Source organism: Heptranchias perlo, chromosome 4 (assembly GCF_035084215.1).
Source record: "Heptranchias perlo isolate sHepPer1 chromosome 4, sHepPer1.hap1, whole genome shotgun sequence".
Taxonomy (NCBI): domain Eukaryota; kingdom Metazoa; phylum Chordata; class Chondrichthyes; order Hexanchiformes; family Hexanchidae; genus Heptranchias; species Heptranchias perlo.
Window position 1 is genome coordinate 45,592,593 of NC_090328.1, and position 15,589 is coordinate 45,608,181.

General features: G+C 42.7%; 1 protein-coding gene across 8 annotated transcripts in view; it reads right to left on the reverse strand.

Moving 5' to 3' along the window:
• Nucleotides 1-15,589, reverse strand: part of LOC137320893 (multiple C2 and transmembrane domain-containing protein 1-like) — a 603,286-nt gene that overhangs the window by 297,648 nt on the left and 290,049 nt on the right. For 7 of the 8 annotated variants that reach the window (XM_067982848.1, XM_067982856.1, XM_067982850.1 and 4 more), the window contains 2 exons: nucleotides 13,817-13,855; nucleotides 2,082-2,246 (listed from right to left, as the gene is read on the reverse strand). In XM_067982848.1, coding sequence (XP_067838949.1) covers nucleotides 2,082-2,246; nucleotides 13,817-13,855 — 204 coding nt within the window. The remainder of the gene's footprint in view (nucleotides 1-2,081; nucleotides 2,247-13,816; nucleotides 13,856-15,589) is intronic. The other variant, XM_067982849.1, reaches the window with a different exon arrangement.

The window sequence follows — 15,589 nt, forward strand, 5'->3', positions numbered from 1 at the left end:
AGACAAACAAATTAGGTGACTGTGTTGCTTTCCACTTAATGCAATTTACAGTCAATTTGATTGTAACTAACAAGCTGGGGCTGGAAGGAGGGAGAAAAGATGCCATAATAACCAGGATATATGGCCATTAATAACACATTACTTTCTCATTAGCAGTGAAATAATTACTGAAAATAAATTAACAGAATAGGAAGTTTAGGGGATCATATGCTTGGTTACTTAACTTAAAAAGTGCTATGAGGCCCTCCTCTGACTGAACAAGTGCATAACCTGACAACCAGTAGGAGTTAGTCATGGTCTCAAGCAAGTTCATTTCCTGCTAGGCATTGGGAAGTATTTAACACAGTGAGTATTGACACCACTGTGTCAGACAACAGGCCAGGAATCGTGCGGAGCGGTGAGGCAACACTCACTGCAGCTCCTGCGAATTTAATTAACGAAAGTACTCACTGCGGGCTCTATGGCGTCGAATTGCTTGAATTTGAACTTTAAACAAAATGTGCGCTATCAACCCAGCCTCTGAGCAGCGTGAGTTGCCGCGCAGCTAGAAAAGTCTGTGAGGAGAAGCCACGCCCACAAAATCTGTCAGGAAGAGAAGTCACGCCCACAGATTCAGGCTGCATTGCTCAAGCAGACAAGCAGACTTCATTCATTTAAAGTTAGTATTCTGTATGTCATTGTAAATATAATTTTAAAAAAAATAAAAAGCCAAAGAAATAATTGAATGAAATTACAGAGACAGAAGGGAAAAGTAAAAAAAAATAATTTTTTAATTTTTAATTTTTTTTTTAATGACCAAAAACTATTAAAATAAGGAATAATATGAGATGCCACGTTTTTTAAAGTTAATTTTTAGTTGTTTGGCAGCTATTAAGACTAACTGCACTACTAAAACTTAGTTTAGACCTGGTATCTTTAAGTGTACCTGTTTGATGGCGTAATTAGTTCCTTTCCAGCTTGGCAGATAAGCAAGTTTGCATTTTTTCAATGATTTCTCTGATTGCAGCGTGTGATGTCCCCTTAATTCAAAGCTGTCATATCGCTGGCAAACCACTAGGGGCAAGTTCCGGATTTCTGCGTTTCACTGAGCATGTGCAAACGCGGGATCTTGCTCCTTCAATTCACCACTAAAAAAACTGAGAGCTCCTCCATTATTTTGGGAGTGATTTCTGGCCCAATGAGTTGCACTGTGTCAACCAATGAGTAATTAAATAGGTAGTTGGTGGAACCAGATGTTTACACCTGAAATCATGTTTCCTGTTGGCAGTAGATTTAAGCAGGTAATATCCTGCTGAGGGTGGTAAGCATCACCCAGATTTCTTTTTGCTAAATAACATTTCTGACAGTGTGGGAAAAAAAGACAAGTGCCTGCCACTACTTTTGGGCGAGGGAGTAAGTTCGCTGCCATTCCAAATGCAAATCTAAAGACAACATAGAAATTGTAAGTATGGGGCCAATTAACTGAGACACACAACTACTGAAAATCCATATGGGATTTTAGTTGTTATATTTTATGTATTTTGGGTCTGCAGCATCACTTTTGAGCCCAATCAACCGTCATTCTGCACTCACATATATATGCACTTTCCAATGGTGTCCCAATAATAGTGATCAGGAACTGGAACCTTGGCTGATTTTTTTCTCCCTCCTGATTGAGTGGCATCGATACCACCAGAGTTAAGACCAGCACAGACCAGAAATGAATCCAGGTTCCGTATCAGTTTACTAAATGACCCATCAGATGAGCAGCTAAGTAAAAGTAGTGTGTAACCCAACTGCCTTGATAGCAGTCCCACATATGTTTGAGTTTCCTTGTAACATACACTCTACACTTCGGGGGTAGTTTTATTCTATTTTGTGTTCCTGTTTCTTGTGGTGGTAAGATCATGGCAGGCATTGATAGAACACTTACGCCAGAATTTTATCCCATATATATATTATATATTTATATATATACACACACACATACAGTTTATCTACAAAGACCACTAAATTGTTGGGCAGTGAACAGAATATTTACAAAGCTTTTTAAATCATTATTATGCATTTTGAATGAGTAAGTACTTCTTTTAAAACATTACCTTACTCTTGTATTTCTGACAGCCCATTTTGAATTTTACATATGGATCACTGAGTCCATTTGGATCCATGGGCTTTAAGTCTCGGCCCTCAATTAGAGTGACACTGACAATCCCTCTCCAGAGCTGGTCCCTTTTGTGTGCCTCCAGAAGACGGGCATTCTGTACCTGAGGGGACCATGTAGAAGAAGGGAAGTTACTAAAAGAAATTCATTTAAGCACTGATTACTGACAGTACATTATTGTTTGCCAACTCATTAATGAATATCAGTAAGAGCATGCTTAAGATATACACACACCAGGGTTCGACATAGCAATTTTTTTGTCAATTCTAATTCATTCTGACCTTTAGAACTGATTGTCTACTGTAACATCCCATCTATATAGTAGACATTAAATAGATCGGCAAACAGTAGGATTCTCAAATCAATGCAGTACCCTCCCCTCTTAAATGCAATATACTGAGAATAAACAACCTCTACTACAAAGAGACTGGTTTTAAATCCAAATTCCTTTGTATATAAATTTCCTTTTCTGTATTTCAGGTATTATTTAGTAGTCATAAAAATTATGCAAATTACTGAAAAATTAAGCATCATAATTCTCAGATGATTCTGTCACTGTACTGTGTGGTGTTCTTTATCTTATAAGGACAGCCTTCTGCTGTCCTGTCTGTGAGACCAGTGAGCATTTTGGTTGCTGTGATTAGATCATGAGACTAAATGGTGGTGAAATGTACAATTACCCGGTTTATGCCAATAAACAATTTGATTAAGTTCATTCTAACTACAGAGGAAACAATGTGAAAAAGATCATTGCTTTAGATATCTATGCAATGGAATGGACTACAATGACTTTTAAAAATCTCTTCATGGGGCCAAAAGGACTACATGCATTGCATATGGCGACAGTCAGTCATTCAGTTCTACTGGCATGTTTCATGTTAATGACATTTTTGAACAGATTCAAAGATTATTGCTGCAAACATACGAACCCGATGACCACCTTCACACTTATACCTTTTATTTGTGCCTATGGAATTTCATCCACTGAAAGTCTTTTAAAGACAACATATCCCATAAATAGGCTATGCAATGAAGTGGGAGGTACTGTTAAAATACATATACAAACTGTTTGTGTAAATTTGACTAATCCTTATGTTAGTACAAACCTACAGATACAAACAGCACTAGTGCTTTGAGACAATAGTGCAGTTTAAAAGAATTAAAGTTCAAGCCCTTTTTTTTAATGTCACCAATAGTCGAAATGGACACTTTCAAATATATAGTCACAAAGCCTAGTACTCAGATTTGAGCTTTGAGTTATTATTTTTCTGCATTTGTTCAGAATCTCAGTGTTGTACATCAACTTTCAGAGTTGGCATTTAATTCTGATCAATGAGACTCAAGTTGAACATAATCTCCTTGGGTTCACACTTATTTTCTGTTTCAGTGGATGAGCCTTTGTGGTATTAAATATCAGCCGATTCAACTGGGCTGTTAGTTGATGCACTTCATGGGTGGGCTGCTCCAAGTTTGAGCGAGGGGGGGTGGGGATGGATAGCGGAGGGTCAAAGAAAGAGAATCATTCCCCATAAACTACACTTTCTGCTCTGCAGTAATATTAATAGTGCTAATAGAGGAACCTATTGTCCAGAACTATAGATATTATCTGCTTCTCCAGAACTACTCCTCAGAATCGGTTTCTTTCTTGGACACACGAATCTCCATCAAACACGGGCACCTCAGCAACTCACTCTACTGCAAGCCCACGGACAACCTCACGATGCTCCACTTTTCCAGCTTCCACCCTAACCACGTCAAAGAGGCCATTCCCTATGGACAGGCCCTGCGAATACACAGGATCTGCTCAGATGAGGGGGAACGCGATGGACACCTACAGACGCTGAAAGATGCCCTCGTAAGAACGGGATATGATGCTCGACTCGTCGACCGACAGTTCCGACGGGCCACAGCGAAAAATCGCATAGACATCCTCAGAAGACTAACACGGGACGCAACCAACAGAGTACCCTTCGTCATCCAGTACTTCCCCGGAGCGGAGAAACTATGCCATGTTCTCCGCAGCCTTCAACATGTCATCGATGACGACGAACACTTCGCTAAGGCCATCCCCACACCTCCACTACTCGCCTTCGAACAGCCACCTAACCTCAAACAGACCATCGTTCGCAGCAAATTACCCAGCTTTCAGGAGAACAGCGTCCATGACACCACACAACACTGCCACGCAACCTCTGCAAGACATGTCAGATCATCGACACAGATACCACCATCACACGAGAGGACACCACCCACCGGGTACATGGTTCATACTCCTGTGACTCGGCCAACGTTGTCTACCTCATACGTTGCAGGAAAGGATGCCCCGGAGCATGGTACATTGGCGAGACCATGCAGACACTGCAACAACGGATGAACGGACACCGCGCAACAATCGCCAGACAGGAGGGTTCCCTCCCAGTCGGGGAACACTTCAGCAGTCAAGGACATTCAGCCACCGATCTTCGGGTAAGCGTTCTCCAAGGCGGCCTTCGAGACACACGACAACGCAAAATCGTCGAGCAGAAATTGATAGCCAAGTTCCGCACCCATGAGGACGGCCTCAACCGGGATCTTGGGTTCATGTCACGCTACACGTAACCCCACCAGCAAAAAAAGTTATCTGTTTTTAATACAACGGGTCATTCTCTGTCTTTCTCTTCCTTTCGGATGTTTCTCTCTCTCTCTCTCTCTCTGTCTTTTGTTCTGGCCATTTGTATATTCGGTGGTCCTGTATGTAATGTCTCTCTGTCTGAACCCTTTGATTGCCTTGACAACGGGCAGTTGGAAAGATTATCTGTAATCATCAGGCATTGTTCTCTGACTATATATGCGGTAACCTTCATGGAATCCCACACTTCACCTGACGAAGGAGAAAGCCTCCGAAAGCTTGTGATTTTCAAATAAAACTGTTGGACTATAACCTGGTGTTGTAAGATTCCTTACAATCATGAAAGCAGTTAGTGGGATAAGCAAAGATGATGCAACCACTCAGGTTCCCTTCCTGGCAAATTGTAGCAGGAGTCTTGAATCAAGTTTCTGTATCACTTAATATTAACGTCCTGCTTCACAACTCAAGACATCTCCAATGTCAATTTTCTTACTAAAAACTGTTAGAGCATATAAATTCCATACTGTTTGTAATTAATTATTTCAGCTGAAAATCTGAATTTCAAAGGACTGACGGCATAAGAATTGATTTTTTTTTACAAGACAGACTTGGATATACCCTTCAGCTCATCATTTGATCTCATCCTTCCAACACACCAGCCCTACTGTCTTTCCATTATAATTTTTAACATCCATATTAAAAAGCCAGACAGGACCCCATTTTAACATCTTGTTGAAAAATCAGCATTTCTAATATTACAGCACTCTCTCAGTGCTATACTGGATAGTCAACCTAGATTAGGCACTTTAATGCTAGTGTGGAGCTTGAAACCATAACCTTCTATTCCAGAGGCAATTCTACCAACTAAGCCAAGCTGACACCCTGCAACTCAGTTGAGACTCAGGGGTTGATTTGAACTCTCCCTACCTCATGGCAACCAGATGGGGGCAGTTAAAATGGAGTGGGGGATTGACCCACACCTTTCCTGCTCAAATCTGGTCGACTGCAATTTTAAATTGCAGGCAGCAACGACACTAGCCCTAAGCCGGTGGGGTCCTCTTTAAATATACACATTGGGCTCCGATTATGTCATTGGGGCCCAATTTGCTATTTTAACCTAAGGCCTGAGCAGGCACCAGTGGTGACTTTCCAGCCAGGCAAAATCTGCTATGAACAGCAGCCTGGGAAAGAAGACGCCCTGTTAGGTGAGTCTTAAGATTTTTTTTCAGACAGGTTTCCTTGTGGGCCAGGAGGAGTCCACAAGGAAACAATGAGCTTCCCCTGCCCCAGGCTTCCCCCACTCCCCCGCCTGGAGTTCCCTTCCCAGAGCACATACCTTGTGCCGGGGACAGTTCCCCTGGGTCACTGGCAGCGGCCTCCTGACACCTGACTTTAATGATCGGGAGCCGTTTCCCACCGACTTTCCGAACCTTTTGGTCAGGAAGTCAGCAAATAGCATGCTAAGGAGGCCTGGCCATTAAAATCATCCGAGGACCCCCTGCTACCGCTCCCGGATGGGCCAGCTGCTCATTTGGCCGCATTCAGGTAAGGGTAAATTTATAAATATAAAGAGAAAAGTCAAGGCAATTCAGCAGTGTAGCGATTTGGGTAAAGATAAGCTGAGTGTGACAGGAAGGGACAGAGAGTTTTACGGAAATAGTGCATCAGTGAATAAGGTTAAATCAGGGAAAAATAGTAAAAAGTTAAAATTAAATGCCCTTTATCTTAATGCACGAAGCATTCGTAACAAGATGGATGAATTTTTGAAACAAATATAGATTAATGGGTTTGATCCAGTAGCCTTTACTGAGATGAGGTTGCAAGATGACCAAGGTTGGGAACTAAAGATTCCAGGGTACTTGACTTTTCGAAAAGATAGACAAAATGGAAAAGGAGGGGGGGTAGCCCTGATAATAAAGGATAACATAAAGACAGTAGTGAGAAAGGATCTTGCCTCGGAAGATCAAGAAGTAGAATCAGTATGGGTGGAGATAAGAAATAAGAGGCACAAAACACTGGTGGGAGCAGTTTATAGGCTCCCTAACGGTAATAATACTGTTGGACAGAGTACTAATCAAGAAATAATAGGAGCTTGTAACGAAGGTAATGCAATTTTTTTTTATTCGTTCCTGGGATGTGGGCGACGCTGGCAAGGCCGGCATTTATTGCCCATCCCTAATTGCCATTGAGAAGGTGATGGTGAGATGCCTTCTTGAACTGCTGCAGTCCATGTGGTGAAGGTTCTCCCACAGTGCTGTTAGGTAGGGAGTTCCAGCATTTTGACCCAGCAACGATGAAGGAACTGCAATATATTTCCAAGTCGGGATGTTGTGTGACTTGGAGGGGAACGTGCAGGTGGTGTTGTTCCCATGTGCTTGCTGCCCTTGCCCTTCTCGGTGGTAGAGGTTGTGGATATGGAAGGTGCTGTCGAAGAAGCCTTAGCTAGTTGCTGCAGTGCATCCTGTGGATGGTACACACTGCAGCCACTGTGCGCCGATGGTGGATGGGGTGCCAATCAAGCGGGCTGCTTTGTCCTGGATGGTGTCGAGCTTCTTGAGTGTTGTTGGAGCTGCACTCATCCAGGCAAGTGGAGAGTATTCCATCACACTCCTGACTTGTGACATGTAGATGGTGGAAAGGCTTTGGGGAGTCAGGATGTGAGTCACTCACCGCAGAATACCCAGCCTCTGACCTGCTCTTGTAGCCCCAGTATTTATGTGACTGGTCCAGTTAAGTTTCTGGTCAATGGTGACCCCCAGGATGTTGATGGTGGGGAGAATTCGGCGATGGTAATGCTGTTGAATGTCAAGGGGAGGTGATTAGATTCTGTCTTGTTGGAGATGGTCATTGCCTGGCACTTGTCTGGCGCGAATGTTACTTGCCACTTATCAGCCCAAGCCTGGATGTTGTCCAGGTCTTGCTGCATGCAGACACGGACTGCTTCATTATCTGAGGGGCTGCGAATGGAACTGAACACTGTGCAATCATCAGCGAATATCCCCAGTTCTGACCTTATGATGGAGGGAAGGTAATTGATGAAGCAGCCGAAGATGGTTGGGCCAAGGACACTGCCCTGAGGAACTCCTGCAGCAATGTCCTGGGGCTGAGATGATTGGCCTCCGACAACCACTACCATCTTGCTTTGTGCTAGGTATGACTCCAGCCACTGAACAGTTTTCCCCCTGGTTCCCATTGACTTCAATTTTACTAGGGCTCCTTGGTGCCACACTCGATCAAATGCTGCCTTGATGTCAAGGGCAGTCACTCTCACCTCACCTCTGGAATTCAGCTCTTTTGTCCATGTTTGGACCAAGGCTGTAATGAGGTCTGGAGCCGAGTGGTCCTGGCGGAACCCAAACTGAGCATCAGTGAGCAGGTAATTGGTGAGTAAGTGCCGCTTGATAGCACTGTCGACGACACCTTCCATCACTTTGCTGATGATTGAGAGTAGACTGATGGGGTGGTAATTGGCCGGATTGGATTTGTCCTGCTTTTTATGAACAGGACATACCTGGGCAATTTTCCACTTTGTCGGGTAGATGCCAGTGTTGTAGCTGTACTGGAACAGTTTGGCTAGAGGCACAGCTCTTCAGCACTACAGCCGGCACGTTGTCGGGGCCCATAGTCTTTGTTGTATCCAGTGCACTCAGCCGTTTCTTGATATCACGTGGAATGAATCGAATTGACTGAAGACTGGCTTCTGTGATGGTGGGGATATCGGGAGGAGGCCGAGATGGATCATCCACTTGGCACTTCTGGCTGAAGATGGTTGCAAATGCTTCAGCCTTGTCTTTTGCACTCACATGCTGGGCTCCGCCATCATTGAGGATGGGGATGTTTACAGAGCTTCCTCCTCCCGTTAGTTGTGCAATTGCCCACCACCATTCACGACTGGATGTGGCAGGACAGCAGAGCTTTGATCTGATCCGTTGGTTGTGGAATCGCTTAGCTCTGTCTATAGCACGTTGCTTCCGCTGTTTAGGCTGTGTTGTAGCTTCACCAGGTTGGCACCTCATTTTTAGGTATGCTCCTGGTATGCTCTTCTACACTCCTCATTGAACCAGGGTTGATCCCCTGGATTGTAGATAATGGTAGAGTGAGGAATATGCCGGGCCATGAGGTTATAGATTGCGCTGGAATACAAATCTGTCGCTGCTGATGGCCCACAGCGCCTCATGGATGCCCAGTTTTGAGCTGCTAGATCTGTTCTGAATCTATCCCATTTAGCACGGTAGTAGTGCCACACAACACGTTGGATGGTGTCCTCAGTGTGAAGATGGGACTTCATCTCCATGAGGACTGTGCGGTGGTCACTCCTGCCAATATTGTCATGGACAGATGCATCTGCGACAGGTAGATTGGTGAGGACAAGGTCAAGTAGGTTTTTCCCTCGTGTTGGTTTGCTCACCACCTGCCGCAGTCTGGCAGTTATATCCTTCAGGACTCGGCCAGCTCAGTCAGTCGTGGTGCTACTGAGCCACTCTTGGTGATGGACATTGAAGTCCCCCACCCAGAGTACATTCTGTGCCCTTGCTACCCTCAGTGCTTCCTCCAAGTGGTGCTCAACACGGAGGAGGACCGATTCATCAGCTGAGGGAGGACGGTAGGTGGTAATCAGCAGGAGGTTTCCTTGCCCATGTTTGACCTGATGTCACGAGATTTCATGGGGTCCGGAGTCAATGTTGAGGACTCCCAGGGCCACTCCCTCCTGACAGTATAATCACTGTACCGCCACCTCTGGTGGGTCTGTCCTACCGGTGGGACAGGACATAGCCAGGGATGTGATGGAAGAGTCTGGGACGTTGGCTGAAAGGTATGATTCTGTGAGCATGGCAATGTCAGGCAGTTGCTTGACCAATCTGTGGGACAGCTCTCCCAATTTTGGCACAAGTCCCCAGATGTTAGTGAGGAGGACTTTGCAGGGTCGACTGGGCTTGGTTTGACTTTGTCATGTCCGCTGCCGGGTGGTCCGTCCGGTTTTATTCTTATTATGACTTTTCGTAGCGAGATCGTGGGGGACTTTAATCTTCTTATAGACTGGGCAAATCAAATTGGCAAAAGTAGTTTGGAGGACGGGTTCATAGAATGCATTCAAGACAGTTTCCTAGAACAATACGTCATGGAACCAACCAGAGAACAGGTTATTTTAGATCTTGTCTTGTGTAATGAGACAGGGTTAATTAGTAATCTCATAGTAAGGGATCCTCTAGGGAAGAGTGTTCATAATATGATAGAATTTCAGATTGAGTTCGAGAGTGACTTACTTAAGTCCAAAACTAGAGTCTTAAATTTCAATAAAGCCAATTATATAGATATGAGGAGTGAGTTGACAGAGGCTGATTGGGAAATTAGATTAAAAGATATGACGGTAGATAAGCAATGGCGAACATTTAAAGAAATATTTCATAATTCTCAACGAATATACATTCCATTGAGGAATAAAATGGGAAAAGTGATCCATCCGTCGCTGACTAAAAAAGTTAAGGATAGTATTAGATTAAAAGAAGAGGCTTATAATGTTGCCAAGAAGAGTAGTAAGCCAGAAGATTGGGAAGTTTTAGAAACCAGCAAAGGATGACCAGAAAATTGATAGAGGGACAAAATAAAATGAGAGCAAACTAGCAAGAAATATAAAAACTGATTGTAAGAGCTTGTGCATGTATGTAAAAAGGAAGAGAGTAGCGAAAGTAAATGTGGGTACCTTAGAGGCTGAGACAGGAGAAATTATAATCGGGAATAAGGAAATGGCAAAGAAGTTAAACAAATATTTTGTATCTGTCTTCACAGTAGAAGACACAAAAAAAATACCAGAAATAGTGGGAAACCAACGGGCTAAGGAGAGTGAGGAACTTAATGTAATTAATATTAGTAAAGAAAAAGTACTGGAGAAATTAATGGGACTAAAAGTGGACAAATCCCTTGGATGTGATGGCCTACATCCTAGGGTTCTAAAAGAGGTAGCTGCAGAGATAGTGGATGCATTGGTTGTGATCTTCCAAAATTCCCTAGAATCTAGAATGGTCCCAGTGGATTGGAAGGTAGCAAATGTAACTCCGCTATTTAAGAAAGGAGGGAGAGAAAAAGCAGGGAGCGACAGGCCAATTAGCCTGACATCAGTCATCGGTAAAATGCTGGAATACATTATTAAGGATGCGGTAACGGGGCACTTAGAAAATCATAATATGATTGGGCAGATTCAACATGGTTTTATGAAAGGGAAATCATGTTTGATAAATCTATTAGAGTTTTTTTGAGGATGTAACTAGCAGGGTAGATAAAGGAGAACCAGCAGATGTAGTATATATGGATTTTCAAAAGGCATTCGATAAGGTGCCTCTCAAAACGTTGTTACACAAAATAAGGGCTCATGGGGTTGGGGGTAACATATTACATGGATAGAGGATTAGTTAATGGACAGAAAACAGAGAATAGGAATAAACAGGTCATTTTCAATTTGGCAGGCTGTATTAGTGGGGTGCCGCAAGGATCAGTGCTTGGGCCTCAGCTATTTACAATCTATATTAATGGCTTAGATGAAGGAACTGAGTATAATGTATCCAAGTTTGTTAACGATACAAAGCTAGGTGGGAAAGTAAGCTGTGAGGAGAACACAAAAAGTCTGCAAAGGGATATAGACAGTTTAAGTGAGTGGGCAAGAAGGTGGCAGATGGAGTATAATGTGGGGAAATGTGAGGTTATTCACTTTGGCAGGAAGAATAGAAAAATAGAATATTTTTAAAATGGTGAAAAACTACTAAATGTTCGTGTTCAGAGGGATTCGGGTGTCCTAGTACACGAAACACAGAAAGTTAATATGCAGGTACAGTAAGCAATTGGCATGTTGGACTTCATTGCAAGGGGGTTAGATTACAAGAGTAAAGAAGTCTTGCTCAATTGTACAGGGCTTCAGCGAGACCACACTTGTCGTACTGAGTACAGTTTTGGTCTCCTTGCCTAAGGAAGGATATACTTGCCTTGGAGGTGGTGCAACGAAGGTTCACTAGATTGATTCCTGGAATGAGAGAGTTGTCCTTTGAGGAGAGATTGAGTAGAATGCTCTCTCGAGTTTAGAAGAATAAAAGGTGATCTCATTGAAACATATAAGATTCTGAGAGTGCTTAACAGGGTAGATGCTGAGAGGCTGTTTCTCCTGGCTAGAGAGTCTAGAACTAGGGGTCATAGTCTCAGGATAAGGGGTTGGCCATTTAGGACCGAGATGAGGAGGAATTTCTTCACTCAGAGAGTTGTGAATCTTTGGAATTCTCTACCCCAGAGGGCTGCGGATGCTCAGTCGTTTAGTATATTCAAGACTGAGACTGATAGATTTTTGGACCCTAAGGGAATCAAGGGATGTGGGGATTGGGCGAGACAGTGAAGTTGAGGTGGAAGATCAGCCATGATCTTATTGAATGGTGGAGCAAGCTCGAGGGGCCGTATGGCCTACTCCTGCTTCTATTTCTTCCGTTCTTATTCCTGCTCAGGAGTTGTAATCGACCCCTCAGACTCCACTGATATCTATTATAGGATTTTCCAGTTCTCTAAGTGGAGTAGAGTAGAAGGAGGTGCCAGGTGCAGTAATGTCACTGGAATGAAAAACTGACATGTCGTTCAACTTCACGAGAAACATAACATGACACCAAACCAAACTTTAACTTCTGGGGTTGAAATCGATTTTCGGTGATAATGCAAAAAGGGTGCTAATGAATCAGCAGCCTGTTTTACACCCCGCCCAATTTTAATGGTAGAGGAAAATCGGGCGTGTGTAAAACAGGCTGTAGTTTATTGTCTGTTTTGCGCTTGCGCCAAGCCTCTTGTGCCTCCATCCTTCCATCATGCTCTGCTGTACAAATAAAACTAAACTTCACCATCTTACAGTACAGATTGAATAAACTGTATACTTTTAAACAGACTTCACCTGCAATCACTGAATTAAATACATCAAATTTTTCTGTTCCAAGCATTGCTCCACCTTCTCAAGGGCAATTAGGGATGGGCAATAAATGCCGGCCTCGCCAGCGACACCCACATCCCATGAACAAATAATAAATTTTTTTTTTAATTGCGACCAGTAATACAGTCAGAACCGCAAAGTATACACTTTCACAGAGGAGCACTGCAAAACAGTTTCTAAATCCAAATGGACCAAAACTGGGATAAATTGGACCAATTTAGATTTTAAGCAACAATTTTGCTCATTGGAAATATTGACAGGTATCTTAACACATAGCAGTGGTCACTTTTAATAGATGAAAAATTCGCCTGAGAAAGATAGCATATTCTGAATGCTGTTCAACGTCCTCAGTTCTTACAGACATGTGTGGAGCAGAAATGAATGGGAAAATATGAAATACTGTGACCATGTACAATGAAGAAACATGCTGTTCTCCAAGAGTGGGACTAATGCACCATCTATGTTGTAGAAGGCTTGTTGAGTACAACAATGGATAGCACTCAGACTGCTGCAAATCGAGAATAGATTGTGCTTTTTCCTCAACACAGTTACAATCATTCCCTCTGCCACCCTTTTAAATTTAAAATTATAACCATCTGATATCTGCTGGCAATTTAAAAAAAAATTGAAACCAATCGCGAAAATGCTGTTGTCACTAGACCCAAGCTTTTCAATTATGCTATTTAACAGTGTACAAGAAAGGACAACAAGGTTACTAACACTTATTGATACTAGGCCTGTCCTACATTAACAATCAGAATATTATCTGTTGTCTAGTTTCTTTCATAAGGTTAAAGATCAGGTTGTGGGGACAAAAGTAATATCGGCAATATCTGCTAGAACCATTGACTGACTTTCATCATGCTTCCACAATATTGACCTCAGTGACTAAATGAATTTTAAAAATGTTTCCTTATGCAGAAATATACACTATCAATCCACACTGTATACATTAAAACAACTTGATTGTGGTTGCTCGCTTAGTGAGAAGGAAAAAAAACTGGTAAATGCATCACAACTTTAAGCAGAAAGATGCACGCTACAAGGCAGCTTTTATTTCTCCCCAAGTTGAGTTTCAAAACCTGTGGCAAACAATTATCAGACTATCCATTACCTTACAGGATGTTGTCCAACTCCTTCTCAAAATCATATTCTGTGGAGAGGACAAAACATTTAAACACCACTGAGCTGCAATGTTAATCATAATATATATATACTGATATGGGAAGCAGTGCTGCCACTAGAGAAAATGGGGGTGGGGGGCGGGGGGATTCAGTGTACCATATTGTGCCTTGTACAAATGGAAGGTTTAATAACCAAGTAAAATTGAATGAAGGGCACAATAGCTGAGCCAGAGGCCTAACCAAGCTCAACAACTGAAATATCCATTTTTCAAGGAACTTACAACATAAATTTACTCTAATTTGATTTTTTTGAAGTTTTATTATAGCCAAGAATGTTGTGTTCCTGATTATCAGTTTTCAATGGAGAAATTGCCTACTGGACTTGCTGAATAGAACAGAACAGAGATTGGAGATAAAAACAGCTGATTTTCCAAACTTATTTTAAGAAGCCTGGGAAATTAAAAGTTGATACTAATATATAAACAATGCCATCTAAGGGTGCATTTACACTGCATGTTTAGCATTGGTGCAAGTGACTTATGCTTTGCACTGATACAAATCTTGCAGTTTAACTCTGAAGTCTGGGCCTGACCTGACTGGAGCGAAGCAGAGTGAGACTCCCCCAAGTTGATAGTCTCACACCACTTCAGTTTGACACTGCTTGGAGTCTAAATCTAATGCATTGTCAAACCTGGTTTACAAAGTGCTCAATGGTCCATTGGAGAACTTAGTACTTTTTAAATGTACTTCAACTCAATTGAAATGTTTGCAGAACAAGGTTTTTCCCAACTCTTTAAACATTTAAATTTCTAACTATTGGAAGAGATCTCTGCACATGTATGTGTCCAAGCATGTGAAGAACTCTCTCCTGGGCAGGATGATTAGAATTCCAGCAGGCAGGATCCAAGTAATATTACATGGGTCTGCCTGGCTATAACCTAAAATGCACCATCACATACTAAAACTCAGGCATCAAAAGAGGATCTGTGTTCTTGTAAAACTCACGACCTTAAGCTCAGTGGTCTTCTGAGTTTCATAATTGGGAGGAATTTTAAAATATAACTTTTAATATATTGAGTACAAAATAGATTGTCTGAGATGTATTACAAAAGAATATGTGCACCTCTGTTGATTTTGATCTGACATTTGCCAGAGTTCTACAGTAGGAGTCTACATGGGAGTGGATTTCTCCATACAAACTTAACCTGACCATTTATCGTCATGTAATTTGACTTTGCTTTTTAAACATGTCTCATTTCCCAGTGGCTCAATGGATAAATGAACTGCATGATGTGGTAGTAAATATGGACCAGGATGTCCATGGGCAGTATTGAGTTAGTTGCTATCCACCAAAGTAGGAGCGTGTGTATTAGAACTAGAGTCAATGGGGTAGATTTAAACCATTGGGTGGCTAACCAGTGCAGTGTGCCAATCACTCGGCCACAGTGGCAGAACTGGGTTTTGCTAACTGAGGGAGTCACATTTGAGATTTGGCCAACGTGGCTAGAAGGGGACCCAGCTGGGAGCTGGGGTGAGCCAACACACCTAGGCCCAAAGCAGAGTTGAAAGCCGCACAGACTTGCAGGCCAAACCTGGTAGCTGAACACAAGTGACAGAGGTTCCTGGGAGAGAAATGGAGGAGGTCCTCCAAAGCCGTGTTGGGTGACCTCAAAAATGATTGGGAGGATCATGATCCTCCCTGACCTCCCACTTGCTCCATAACTGGCTGCCCATGCCAGGAGCGAAGAGATTGGAGCCATTTT